Source organism: Octopus bimaculoides, chromosome 28, assembly GCF_001194135.2.
Source record: "Octopus bimaculoides isolate UCB-OBI-ISO-001 chromosome 28, ASM119413v2, whole genome shotgun sequence".
Lineage (NCBI taxonomy): Eukaryota > Metazoa > Mollusca > Cephalopoda > Octopoda > Octopodidae > Octopus > Octopus bimaculoides.
In genome coordinates, this window is record NC_069008.1 from 15,231,118 (window position 1) to 15,244,546 (window position 13,429).

The 13,429-nt window shown below is 35.4% G+C and overlaps 2 protein-coding genes across 2 annotated transcripts in view; both read right to left on the reverse strand.

The window, feature by feature from the left end:
• The window catches only part of LOC128251099 (zinc finger protein 271-like), a 12,591-nt gene extending 2,036 nt beyond the window's left edge, over window positions 1-10,555 (reverse strand). The window contains exons 1-2 of the mRNA XM_052977474.1: window positions 8,854-10,555; window positions 2-720 (exon numbers count right to left, since the gene is read on the reverse strand). Coding sequence (XP_052833434.1) covers window positions 2-559 — 558 coding nt within the window. The 5' untranslated portion in view covers window positions 560-720; window positions 8,854-10,555. The remainder of the gene's footprint in view (window position 1; window positions 721-8,853) is intronic.
• The window catches only part of LOC106873072 (zinc finger protein 91), a 9,494-nt gene continuing 1,316 nt past the window's right edge, over window positions 5,252-13,429 (reverse strand). Inside the window, exons 2-3 of the mRNA XM_014920288.2 lie at window positions 10,561-12,252; window positions 5,252-6,552 (exon numbers count right to left, since the gene is read on the reverse strand). Of these exons, the coding sequence (XP_014775774.2) occupies window positions 5,406-6,552; window positions 10,561-11,897 (2,484 nt within the window). The 5' untranslated portion in view covers window positions 11,898-12,252 and the 3' untranslated portion in view covers window positions 5,252-5,405. The remainder of the gene's footprint in view (window positions 6,553-10,560; window positions 12,253-13,429) is intronic.

Sequence of the window (13,429 nt, forward strand, 5' to 3'; positions counted from 1 at the left end):
AGAATGGTTTACCACAAACATCACAGTGATATGGAGTCTCTCCTGTATGAATACGTTTGTGTGAAGTAAGATTACTACTGTCAGAGAATGACTTAACGCAGATATCACAATGATACAGTTTCTCTCCTGTATGAATACGTTTGTGCCTAGTTAATTCACTACTTTGAAAGAATGATTTACCACAAATATCGCATTGATATGGAGTTTCGCCAGTATGAATACGTATGTGAGCAGTTAAAGCACTATTTTGAGAGAATGATTTACCACAGATATCACAATGATATGGTTTCTCTCCAGTATGAATACGTCTGTGGGCAGTTAAATGACTACTTTGAGAGAATGATTTACCACAGATATCACAATGATATGGTCTCTCTCCCGTATGAAAACGTTTGTGTGCAGTCAAGTGACTACTGCGAGAGAATGATTTACCACAGATATCACAGTGATACAGCTTCTTTCTTATTTGAATATGTTTGTGTTCAGTTAGGTCACTTTTTCGAGAGGACCTTTTACAGGCATCAGAAATGAACTCTTCAACCTTCTCACTCTTTTCCATTATTTTTCTCCTCAAATCACAATGTATATATATTGTTCTTGCTTTCCTTCTTATAGTTCACTCTTTACAAAGAGTTTGCTTTGTACATCAATTCCTACCAGTCTTAAAAGATGATAAATATTGAGGATGTATCTTCAGTTATCCCAATGTCATATGATATTCTGAAAACATAAAGAAACATCAGTATTAAATATGGAGGCTACTTAAAAAATACAGATTTAAATGAGGGAAATTTGCATTTCTACAGAAATAAACATTTACCTAAACAACTGAACTCATAATTTTACATTATTGTTTAGTCCTGATGCATTTCTAACTGAGCAGAAATATAATTAAAGACTTTCCATCCAGTCTTTCTCTTTAGTATTGTATATCTAAGACTACATAATCCAATATAGTCTTCAATGTTCATAAATGAAAGGTGAAATTAAAGAGAAATGTGCTGTTATTTCAAGTTAGAATGTGAAGGAAACCGTGTTGTTTTTGCAGGTTTGCAGGTCTTACAATTATTTTGCCGCAGATCAAACAAAAATAAACATTGATGAATGAAGAAAAGACAACTGAATTCAAAGAAAACAAAAAAAATTAATAAAAAATGTAACTGGTCTGGCAGTGGTTAATAAGATTGATTCCCAAGCATGTGATTCTAGGTTCAGTCCCACAGTGCAGCACTTTGAAATTCTGTTATTTTATCAGAACTGTACTTTTAAATATAATTGAAATGCACTTAGAAGTTATTGCCTAGTTATCTTGTCCTAATATGTTTAAGATGAAAATTGAATTAAAAATATAAAACTTATTCAAATATATAACAACACTTTTCACTGTTAAACTATGACCAAATCTCAGCCTAAGTTATTTACCAATTGAGATTATTTTCATTTCATTTCAGTTACCCATCTATTAATATATCTCTTAACCTGTATATCTATTGATATATCTGTAGATTCACCTACATATCTGTCTGTCTCTGTTTAAATAATTATTTCTACTTTCCCTTCATCTCATGTATATATTTGTCTGCTTTTATAACACCAATAAACATTTAAACCTAATAAGAAAAAAAAAACATTCCATAAAGAAAACAGAAGACTTTGAGTGCCCCAGCATGGACATGGCCTTTTGTCTAGAACATATAAAAGATAAGTGTACGATTGACTGATATTTGCTGAGGTTATTTCCCATCAATTTAACTATCAATCGAAAAATCTTTTAATTTATAGATCGTCATGACATTGTTTTATTATGCTGAACATTTCAACTGTGCCTTTGAACACAAGAATGCAGAATGATATAGAACTTCTACCTCCCCTTCACTCTTTCTAATTATATAAAACTTCTACCTCCCCTTCACTCTAATTATATAGTACTTCTACCTCCCCCTCACTCCTCCATCCCCACCCACTTTCAAGCGGGCTTTGTTTTATTTTCTTTCCTGACTTCGCTATTTCACTTTGTCTTTATCTCCAATTCTTCCCCTCCCCCACAATCTCTTTATGAATATATCTCTCCATCTGATTTATTGTCTTTCTTAGTGTAACAGATAAACAGAACAGAGTAACAAGCGGTATATTATTGTGGATAAAGCCCTACTTTGACATTTTCATCCCTTTTGTCCCGTTTTTGTTGTTAATTTTCTTCCTTCATACAATGGTAATTATGACGTTGAAAAACCATTGTTTTTCCCCAAAACTACAATTATGTTTTGTTTTTATAGTTTTATTCCCCTTCACCTCTTCCACACACACTTCTCTACTGATGTCGGAACGTCTGCCTTACCATCTTCAGTGTAACACATGATTAATGCTTTAAACAGAACACCAGCTGTAAGCATAAGAATTTATCATTTTAGAGAAATCAGAGAAGGAGTTAATGTAAACAGTGCTGGAGTAATTTGTAATTAGGCGCAGGGTTACCCTACGGATAATCTGAAACCGATGTCAGATGACTGAGAAGCAGCCTGAAATCTTTTAATTTTATTCCAGAAAGGAAATTGTGGAATAGTCCTCAAATTTTTATCTATGAACAAAATTGTAATCTACATCATAAAAATTTATGAGGAAACCAAATCAGCATATCTACACAAATGTGTCCACTGTCCCAAATTTATATCCTCAGAACATCCAGAAAAATGGATATTTTTTGAATGAAAGTTTTACAAATATGCTTAAGATAGTGTAGATTCTACTCATATCGGAAATAGTTGGGATAATTTTGTCTGCAGGTGGGGCGAGAAGTTTCGGAAAATTCACACAAATCAGCGTTGTTTCCTTCTTAAATTCAATACTTACAGAAATGCTTCGTACAGGAAAGACTTGTTATAGAGCCTGTGTATTATATGCCCATCAAGTATGTGTGTGTCGAGTTGATAAACATATCAGAAGTATTCGTAGAAGTTAAGACACACTTCGGAACGAGATGAACTTCCTTTAACATTCAATACGAAAGTACAAATTAAGGCGCATGCGTATCGGTTATTCGAAACACGGGGGGGTAACTCATGTCGGTACCTTTCTGCTTCAAGCAACTCTTCGTTTATCTGTCTCTCTATGTAGCAAAGATGTTCTTGAACTAGTTTCAGATATTTTATGTGAAAGTAATTCCTCGCAATAACACTGACTATAATCCTGGTTTCACACCTAATTCTGAAAGCAGAATTAGTACTCATTAGCTCTAGAAACGATGTTGGTTTTAATTTCGACAGTTTTCTATCGTCAGCCACTGGTTCCAAGCGAACGCATAAGAGTCCCTCTCTGTCGAGTAAGATACGTTTTCACGAGGCTTTTAAGAAACAAACACTTTACACATTACATGTTGTAAATATAAACAATGGTAGAACCATAGTACTTTTTTTTTTTAACCGTATGTTTCGTCTGCATTTGAAGTGGGTAAACATGTAAATTTACAATTGGAAACATCAACTTGTTTTACTTTCTGATAATTTAAAACTATTACTTCAGATTGAATGTTGTCAAGATAAAATATAATTAGAAGTACATTCATAGGCATTGTCGTGGCTGTGTGGTCAGGAGTTTGTTTCGCAACCACATGGTTCTTGGTTCAGTCCCTCTACTTCAGCATTAAACTGAATCTCATCTATCTCAAATCTCTAAGTAAATGGGTTGAGTCTTTCAGTGACTTTCATAACCTGCTCCTGTAATTTGATATCTCTGTATTTACTACTATAGTATCTCTTTATACCAGTCTTTGGGTATGATGCCTTCCCGTACAACCCTAGGTAGAGGATGACTACACCATATCCTACTCTGCCAAATATTTTAAGAATTTCAGAGATAAATCCTGATGGAGAAGGGGTTTTCCCACGCTTTATGATAATTGCTTTACTTATAACATTGCTGTCAACAAGAATAAAGGTACTCTTTGCGAAGTAGGAAAATTCTCTTTCCCAAATTCATTCTCCATATTTATGAGCCTTTCATAATAGCACTTCCATGTCTCTTTCTTTTCAGCACTAAATGCAAGCATGCTATTATCATTCTGCACACATTGCTCTCTCACATCTCAATGTTCTCTGGTACACTGCCTCACAAACCAAAACACCTCATGTCTTTGGTCCTCACATAATAGAATATTGGAAAAACTTTGAAGACAAGGACCCCTTGGTTTGAAGAGACACTCATACTAAGGGAGGTTGCCTTGTGCTAGTTGAGAGGTTAAAGTGTAATAAAGATATAGAGATAGGTGCCAAACTAGAAAGGAAACACTTGGCTACTTCTGTAGGAAAAGGAAGGAAATCAAGGAGAGATGAAGAGAAATACACCAGGGAATAGTGGGAGGAATCCAAGTGGTACAGAGGGGTTAGAGGGGGATATTTCAAAAGAATTTCAGGGAAGATGTGACTGTAGCAAGTGACAGTGAGAGATGTAGGCTTACCCCAGCCATGGCTATGTTAGGTCTGTGAGGGCATGGAAAGTGTGTGGGTAGGCATGTGAATGAAAGTGGCAAGGGCTGCAGCAGGTGGGGGAGGGGGGGCTCTTAAAAAGATAGCTTGTGGGAGATTTTTGACAGAGGGCAGATATAAGGAGGGATACGGCATGGCTGTAAAGGAGATGCTTGTATATATGGCCACAATTTTGCTTAACATGTATTCTCAGGTGCAACAAATCACCAGATATCTTGGTCCTTTGTTGTCTCCTCTGTGAGACTCAAAATCTGAAGATCATTTCTCACCACTTTGTCCTACATCATCCTGGGTCTACTTCTTGAAAAGATCCTCTCCATAATTACAGATAGGCACTTCTTTATGCAGATTCTCTTATCCATATGCATCACATGACCATACCAGTGCAATCTTCTATCTTGCACACCAAGCAGGGTCATTTTTCTTTAGGGATTAGTAATTTATTTGCTTTCCTTTTTCTTAGGACTCAGGTCTTTGCTAAATTGACTCTAAGGCCCTTTGACTCTCGACCTTGCTTCCACACCTGATTCTTGTCAACAAAAAAGCCATAAATTTTGTTGCTGTTAACATATTTAATGAGGGCATCATTTAAAAATTAATAAATAGTAATATACAGTAATTAATATACAGCAAACTGGAGAAGTGATATTCAGCAAACACATGTAGGGATACCAGGATGAGCAGTTTCCGAATACAGGTCCCTACATTATGGAAAAGGGCATGGATAGAGGAGAGGAGAGAAAATTTATAAAGAAAGAAAAAAACTGAAATCTTTGGCTATACATTAGTTTCAAAGTCCTAATCTCCTTTACTTAAGTCAGACGAATATTACAAAGAAGACGTTTACAGAAAAAAAACCATAGAAACTGTAATACGAGTACGTTTATGAGAAGTCACAGTGCTACTGTGAGAGAATGAGTCACTTTAGATATCACACTGAAATGGTTTCTCTTCTGTATGAATACTTTTGTGTATATTTAAGTCACTAACAACAGAGAATGATTTACCACAGATATCACAATGATATGGCCTCTCTCTAGTATGAATACGTCTATGGACAGTTAAATAACCGTTTTGAGAGAATGATTTACCACAGATATCACAGCAATATGGCTTCTCTCCTGTATGAATACGTTTGTGACCAGTTAATGTACTACTCTGGGTGAATGATTTACCACAGATATCACACTGATATGGTTTCTCTCCTGTATGAATACGTTTGTGTGAAGAAAGAGTGCTACTGTCAGAGAATGATTTACCACAAACATCACAATGATGTGGCTTGTCTCCTGTATGAATACGTTTGTGTACAATTAAAGCACTGCTATCAGACAATGATTTACCACAGATATCACAATTAAATGGTTTCTCTCCCGTATGAACACGTCTGTGTTTTTTTAGCTCACTATTTTGAGAGACTGCTTTACCACAGATATCACAATGATATGCTTCCTCTCCAGTATGAAGACGTTTGTGTACAGTCAAAGCAGAACTGACAGTGAATGATTTACCACAAATATCACAGTGATATGGTTTCTCTCCTGTATGACAACGTTTGTGTGCAGATAATGTACCATTCTCACTGAATGATTTACCACAGATATCACAATGATACGGCTTCTCTCCTGTATGAATACGTCTGTGAGCAGTTAAATGAGCACTTTGAGAGAATGATTTACCACAGATACCACAATGATACAATCTCTCTCCTGTATGAATACGTTTGTGTCTAGTTAAGTGACAACTGCGATAGAATGATTTACCACAGACATCACAAGGATATAGCTTTCCTCTTGTATGAATATATTTGTGTACAGTTAGGCTACGTTTCAGAGAAAATGATTTACCACAGACATCACAGTGATACAGATTCTCTCTTGTATGAATATGTTTGTGTTCAGTGAGGTCACTTTTTCGAGAGAAGGACCTTTTACAGACATCACAGTCATATGAAGACTTTCTTATCTCTTTTATCATGTCTTCATGAGAAATCAATTCTTCAACCTCCTCACTCTTTTCCATTATTTTTCTCCTCAAATCACAATGTATATATATTGTTCTAGCTTTCCTTCTTATAATTCACTCTTTACAAAGAATTTGCTTTGTACATCATTTTCTTTCAGTCTTAAAATATGATAAATATTGAGGATGTATCTTCAGTTATCCCAGTCATATGATATTCTGAAATAATAAAGAAACATCAGTGTAAAATATGGAGGCTACTTAAAAAATAGATTCAAAAATGGAAAATTTACTTTTCTACAGAAATAAAGATTTACCTGAACAACTGAACTCATAATTTCACATTATTGTTTAGCCCTGAGGCATCTCTTACTGAGCAGAAATACGATTAAAGACATTCCATCATGTTTTTTTCTTTAGCATTGTACATCTAGGCCTACATCACCTAATACAGTTTTCAATATTCATAAATGAAAGGTGAAATTTTAAGGAAATATGCTGTTATTTCTAGTAGGTCATGCCACTACATAGAGAGCTATGAAGAAAACTATATTGTTTTTGATTTGGAGTTCAGTCCCACAGAAAGAAGAAACCGAATAAGTGTTCTTGTTATGAGATTCCATGATAGATGTAGACAAGCATCAACATGTCATTTGATTCTCATCTTCCATGGAAACATGTCTGGTCATGTGAAAATATTACCTTGCTTGGGAGCCAGTGGGGGTTGGTGACAGGAAGGACATCTGGCCATAACAATTCTACCTCAATGAATTCTGTCTGACCCAGGCAAGCATGGAAAAGTACCATTTCTAATGATGATGAGTAAATTATATTCAGTTTATGGAGTGGCTTTTCTTGTCACTGACTCATTTTGCCAAATATCATCACCTAACTGTCCAACTTTTAATGATTGCATAGGTCAGACCCTCACCTATTTCCAAGTAAATGAATATTCTCCAACAGCAGAAGATGTTTACGAAAGAGACAGGGGAGAAAAAATGACACTGTTTGCATAATAATGTACTCATTTACAATTATGATATGATGTAAATGTGAGGACACGCAAATGCAGACACACAGATATATGTAACTAATGGGCTCCTTGAAGTTTTTATATATCAGATCCACTCACAAGATTTTAGTCAAAAATGGAAGATACTGGCCTAAGTTGCCATGCAGTGGGACTGAACCCAAGACCATATGTTTGGGAAGTAAACTTCGTACCCACACTAAACTAATTATCTATGTATATTTTAATAATATTGAATTTTCTATATATTTTTCACCATCATCATCGTTTAACGTCCGCTTTCCATGCTAGCATGGGTTGGACGATTTGACTGAGGACTGGTGAACCAGATTGCTACACCAGGCTCCAATCTGATTTGGCAGAGTTTCTACATCTGGATGCTCTTCCTAACGCCAACCGCTCAGAGAGTGTAGTGGGTGCTTTTACATGCCACCGACACGAGGACAGTCAGGTGGTACTGGCAACGGCCACGCTCAAAATGATGTATTTTACGTGCCACCTGCACAGGAGCCAGTCCAGCGGCACTGGCAACGATCACACTCGAATGTCTTTACACGGGCCACCGGCACAAATGCCAGGAAAGCGACGCTGGGCACAGGTGCCATCACAATTTCGCTTGCCCCAACAAGTCTTCACAAGCCGAGGTTCGTGTCCAATGAAGGAAACGACGTTGGGATGGGTGCCAGTTGTCGAATTTAGTTCGATTTCGATTTCACTTGCTTCAACAGGTCGTCGCAAGCGGAGTTTGGTGTCCAATGAAGAAAAATGGTTCATATTTGGTTGATTAAAATTGTAATGGCAAGTATTTATTGACCTTTTTCTTTCCTTTAAAAATCGCGGACAACCCAATACATTCCGAAAGGTATTTGTTGTAAATTTCATTACAAATATCCCCATTTTTCTAAACGTTGTGAGGAAACTAAGTCGACATGTGTGAATTTACCAAAACTTTGGCGAAAGTAAAGAATACATACACTCGGCGGTTCGGGGTCTTACATCACCTGACGGGTATTTGTAGAAAATTTCATTTGAAAAAAATCTATTTTTCAGAAAGTTATGCGGCAAAGAATTGCTGATGCGTTGGACACACATCAGTCGTTATACCAAGAAACACACATTTGAAAAATTAGGATCTGTTCAGTCCCATAAATTATAGCAAAGTGTTGGCTGGAGTCTATTTCAGAGTATTTTTCGAACCAAAACACACAAATTAACGGGGCAGCGATAAAAAGTGTTGGAGGTGGTTTCCACAGGCAGAAATAGCAACAAAATCTCGAACAAATTATGGACATTTCTCATCCATAAAAGATGAGAAAGATACAAAGAATCGACACGTCTACAGAATTAAAAAATTAAATATTTTCATTGTTTAATACTTACGGAAATGTTTCGCACAGGAAAGAGTTGCTACAGAGTGTGTATATTATATGTACTCGAAGTGTGTTTGTAAAGCTGAGAAACGTATTGAAAGTGTCTGTAGAGGTTAATTAAAAGACACTGAGGAAGGAAACAAACAAACTCCGATGCGGAAGTACAATTAAGGCGCATGCGTATGGTTTATATGAAACACATATGGGAGGTAATTCTTGTCGGTACCTTTCAGCTTAAAGCAATTTTTAGTCTGTGTATAACGAAATTTTCTTGCACGATTTTTAGATATTTTATGTCAATGTAATTCCTAGTAATGACACTGACTGTAATCCTCAAACTCATCCTGGTTTCACACCTAATTCTGAAAGAAGAATTAGTTCTCTTTCCTTTAATCATGATCTCTGGAAACGATGATTTTAACATCTACGTTTCGATGGTGCAAGGGTAAGAGTTGTCTATCGTCAGGTGACATTCCGGGTGCTAACAGTCACCTATTCAAGCGAGCTTATAAGTGACCCTCTCTGTCGAGCAACAAACATTTAGTGTTCTGTATTTATAACAATCCCATAGCTAAACTAAGTCCCAGCAACAAAGGATATATTCCGTGGGTTAACAAGGTTCAACTGAATTTAACGGCAGATGTTAACGAGGTGGAAAGCCCATTTGATTTCAATGAAGTGTGACACAGGAAAGTCAAGAAGTTACCTTTATTGTATTCATGAAGCAAAATATGCCAAATATGCTGCTTTGTCACTTCCATTATAGTTTTGAAAAAATAACTGTTAAAATCGAACAGCACTCTTCAAAACTTGCACTAAAAATAAGAAGATAAAATTAATACCTGCTTTTATGGCAAGTTGCTGCAGGTAGTTTATACCATCCCCCTCTAACATTTAGTTCATGCAATTGGAAAAACCGGATTATGGGTTGACCCAATAGAATATAAATCATCTCCCTCTCTTTCAGTTGCGTTTCTTTTATTTTTTTCATTGATTCCACTATTTCTGAGTTTGTCTCCATTTGCTTTCTCAATAAATATTTCTCCATTCCAGACATTACCTCCCTAACCATAAGCATAACACACGCCCAAAATTGACCAAAACAACAAGAATAATATTATAAGATAACATCTTGTTTTGATATTTTTTTCCTTTTATTCTTTGTTTTTGCTGTTAATAGTTTTGTGTTTCACATAATGGAATTCACGACTGAAAAATTATTTTATTTCTGGAAAACGCACGTAAGGAAGGAGAGCAGTCTCTACATTCGTGTGCTACCCTTTTCAGGAAGATGTTGAGGTTGATTCACTCACATCAAAAATTGCAACACTGTTTCACCTGAACTCTTCTGGAGTGGAGGATGAGATTTTTACACTACAGGCTGACATTCAGCTGTAATCCAGGGCCCATGGACAGTTCTGGAACTTACTCACAGAGGAGAAGTACCCCAACATGAAATATTTAAAAGTTTATAAAGAATAAATATACAGAAAATTATGTGAAGAGTTGCCTAGATGAGGAGTTCCAGTACAGAAGTCCCTAATTCATAGGAAACAAAATGGGCATGGGGGTGGGGTGGCCAAAAGAGTGCAAAAGACAAAATAAGGAAAAAAGGAATTGTTGAAAATACATTATTTTCAGTCATAATTTCCATTACATAAAACAGGAATATCCAAAAGTAAGAAAAAACAAAAATACCAAAAGCCATACAAACTACCCATTTCCTTTCTCTCCAGTATGAATACATTTGTGTTTAGTTAAGTGACTACTGTAAGAGAACAATTTACCACAGACATCACAGTGATAAGGCTTCTCTCCTGTATGTGTACGTTTGTGTGGAGTTAAGGAACTATTTTGAGAGAAGGATTTGCCACAGATATCACAGTGATATGGTTTCTCTCCTGTATGAATACGCTTGTGTTTTATTAAGTTACTATTTTGAGAGAATGATTTATTACAGATATCACAGCAATGTGTTTTCTCTCCTGTGTGAGTACGTTTGTGTAAAGTCAAGGCATGACTGTCAGAGAATAATTTAGCACAGACATCACAATGATATACCTTCTCTCTTTCATGAGTACGTTTGTGTGAAGTCAAGGTACTACTCTCAGAGAATAATTTATCACAGACATCACAGTGATATGGCTTCTCTCCTGTATGAATTCGTTTGTGTTTAGTTACATCACTACTGTTGGAGAATGATTTACCACAGATTACACAGTGAAATGGCTTCTCACCTGTGTGAAAACGTTCATGTATAGTTAAATGACTATTTTGAGAGAAAGATTTACTACAGATATCACACTGATATGGCTTTTCTCCTGTATGAATACGCTTGTGTGTAATTAAGTGACCACTCTGGGAAAATGATGTACCACAAATATCACAATGATATGGCTTCTCTCCAGTATGAATACGTTTATGTGCAGTTAAGTGACTACTTTTAGAAAATGATTTAACACAGAGATCACAATGATATGGTGTCTCCCCAGTATGAATATGTTTGTGTGTAGTTAAATTATTACGTTTAGAGAAGGAATTACCACAGATATCGCAGTGATAAGGCTTCTCTCCTGTATGAACACGTTTGTGTACAACTAAGTCATTATTCTGAGAGAATGACTTACCACAGACATCACAATGATAAGGTGTCTCCCCAGTATGAATACGTTTGTGTGCAATTAATTTATTACTTTGAGAAAATGATTTACCACAGATATCACAGTGATATGGCTTCTCTCCTGTATGAATACGTTTGTGTGTAGTTAAGCTACCACTCTGAGAGAATGATTTACCACAGATATCACAATGATATGGCTTCTCTCCTGTATGAATACGTTTGTGTACAATTAAGTCAGTATTTTGAGAGAACGATTTACCACAGATATCGCAATGATAAGACTTTTCTCTTGTATGAATACATTTGTGCATAGTTAGGTGACATTTCTGAGAGAAGGACTTTTTACAGACATCACAGTCATGTGACAATTTCCTTATCTCCTGTATTATGTCTTTAGGAAAAGTCAATTCTTTAAGTTTCTCCCTCTTTTCCATTATGTTTTCTTCTCAAATCCCAATGTGCATATTTTTTCTTGCTTTTGTTCTAATATTTTATTCCATACAAATATTTCTACAGCTGTATTTCTGTCCAGGGTTGACTTTGTCGAACAACTCTTTTGTAATTTTATTCAAGTTTAATCAGAGCTCAAGCTCATTTTGCTGACATTCCTGTCACTGATGCGCAGAAATTTTGCTAATAATCTCAGCTCAGAACAAATACTGTAAACGAATTCTACCACAGCTTTATAGAAACAATGCTATAGATCTGTTCAGTATAAAATTTTCCTTTAGTTTTTGAAAGATAAATACTGAGAATGTATCTTCTGTTATGCCAATGTCATCTGATATCCTGAAATAATAAAGAAACATCAGTGTAAGGTATAGAGTCTACTTTAAAAATAAAGATTCAACAATGGAAAAGTTACATTTCTATCGAGATCAACATTGACCTCAACAACTGAATTTTTTAATTTATTAAAATTTAAATCACAGAATCTTGTGTGTAGCTTACATGTTTGTAAACCAGACCTACACCTTCACATTGTATAATATTATTTAGGTTAAACTAGAAAATAGTGGACAATAACATTCTTCTTTCTCCAGACATATATGAAATTGCTGTTTGGCCTGAAGACAACTCTAACTGAGCAGAAATATGATTAAAGACATTCCATCTATGAACATCCTGTCTTTCTCTCTATCATTGTATATCTAGGATTACATCATCCAATACAGTGTTTAGCGAATTTCTGCTTTATGCATGGCATATAACCCCTCATAATGTTTTTTCATATTTTGGAATTCCAAGAAAAGTTTCATAAATTTGTATTCCGCACATGGGAATTCATATGTTTATGCAAAACAAAAATAAAAAAAAAAGTTTCAGTGTTTGATTTAAGGGTTGTTTAGCACCTCATACCATCCTCATTTGTTTGTCACTTTGACAATGTTAATAGTTTTCAGTATCTCTCTCCCCAGAAACATACTTCATGGTCTACCGCTGGGATTTTAACCTAAAATTTGAACTGTCCCTATTTTAAACTGCAATTTAAAAATGAAAAAAATTTTTTTAATTTTAAAAAATTTCTTTTACATAGACTTATGAATTTTCATATGCAGAATACAAATTTGCAAAAATTTTCTGAAAATTCAAAAAAATTTTAATAGTTATGAGGGGTTATATGTCATGTGTAAAGCTGAATTCTGCCCAGTTTTCAACATTTATGACTGAAGGATATTTAAGGGTAATGTGCTGTTATTTCTAGTAGGTCCTGTGAACACATAGCTGTGATCAAATTCAAGTTGTCTTCACAGATCCTACAATTTCTATTACAGATCAAACAAAAATAGTTTCATGCACTGTTTGGCTGCTATTTCTAGCTATGGAAGAGAGTTGTCTATGGTTTGCATGAGATTTGGTTGCTATTTCTAGCTATGAAAGAGATGTCTTTGATTTGTGTGAGATTTGGCTGCTATTTCTAGCTATGGAAGAGAGATATATATTATTCGCACGAGATTTGGCTGCT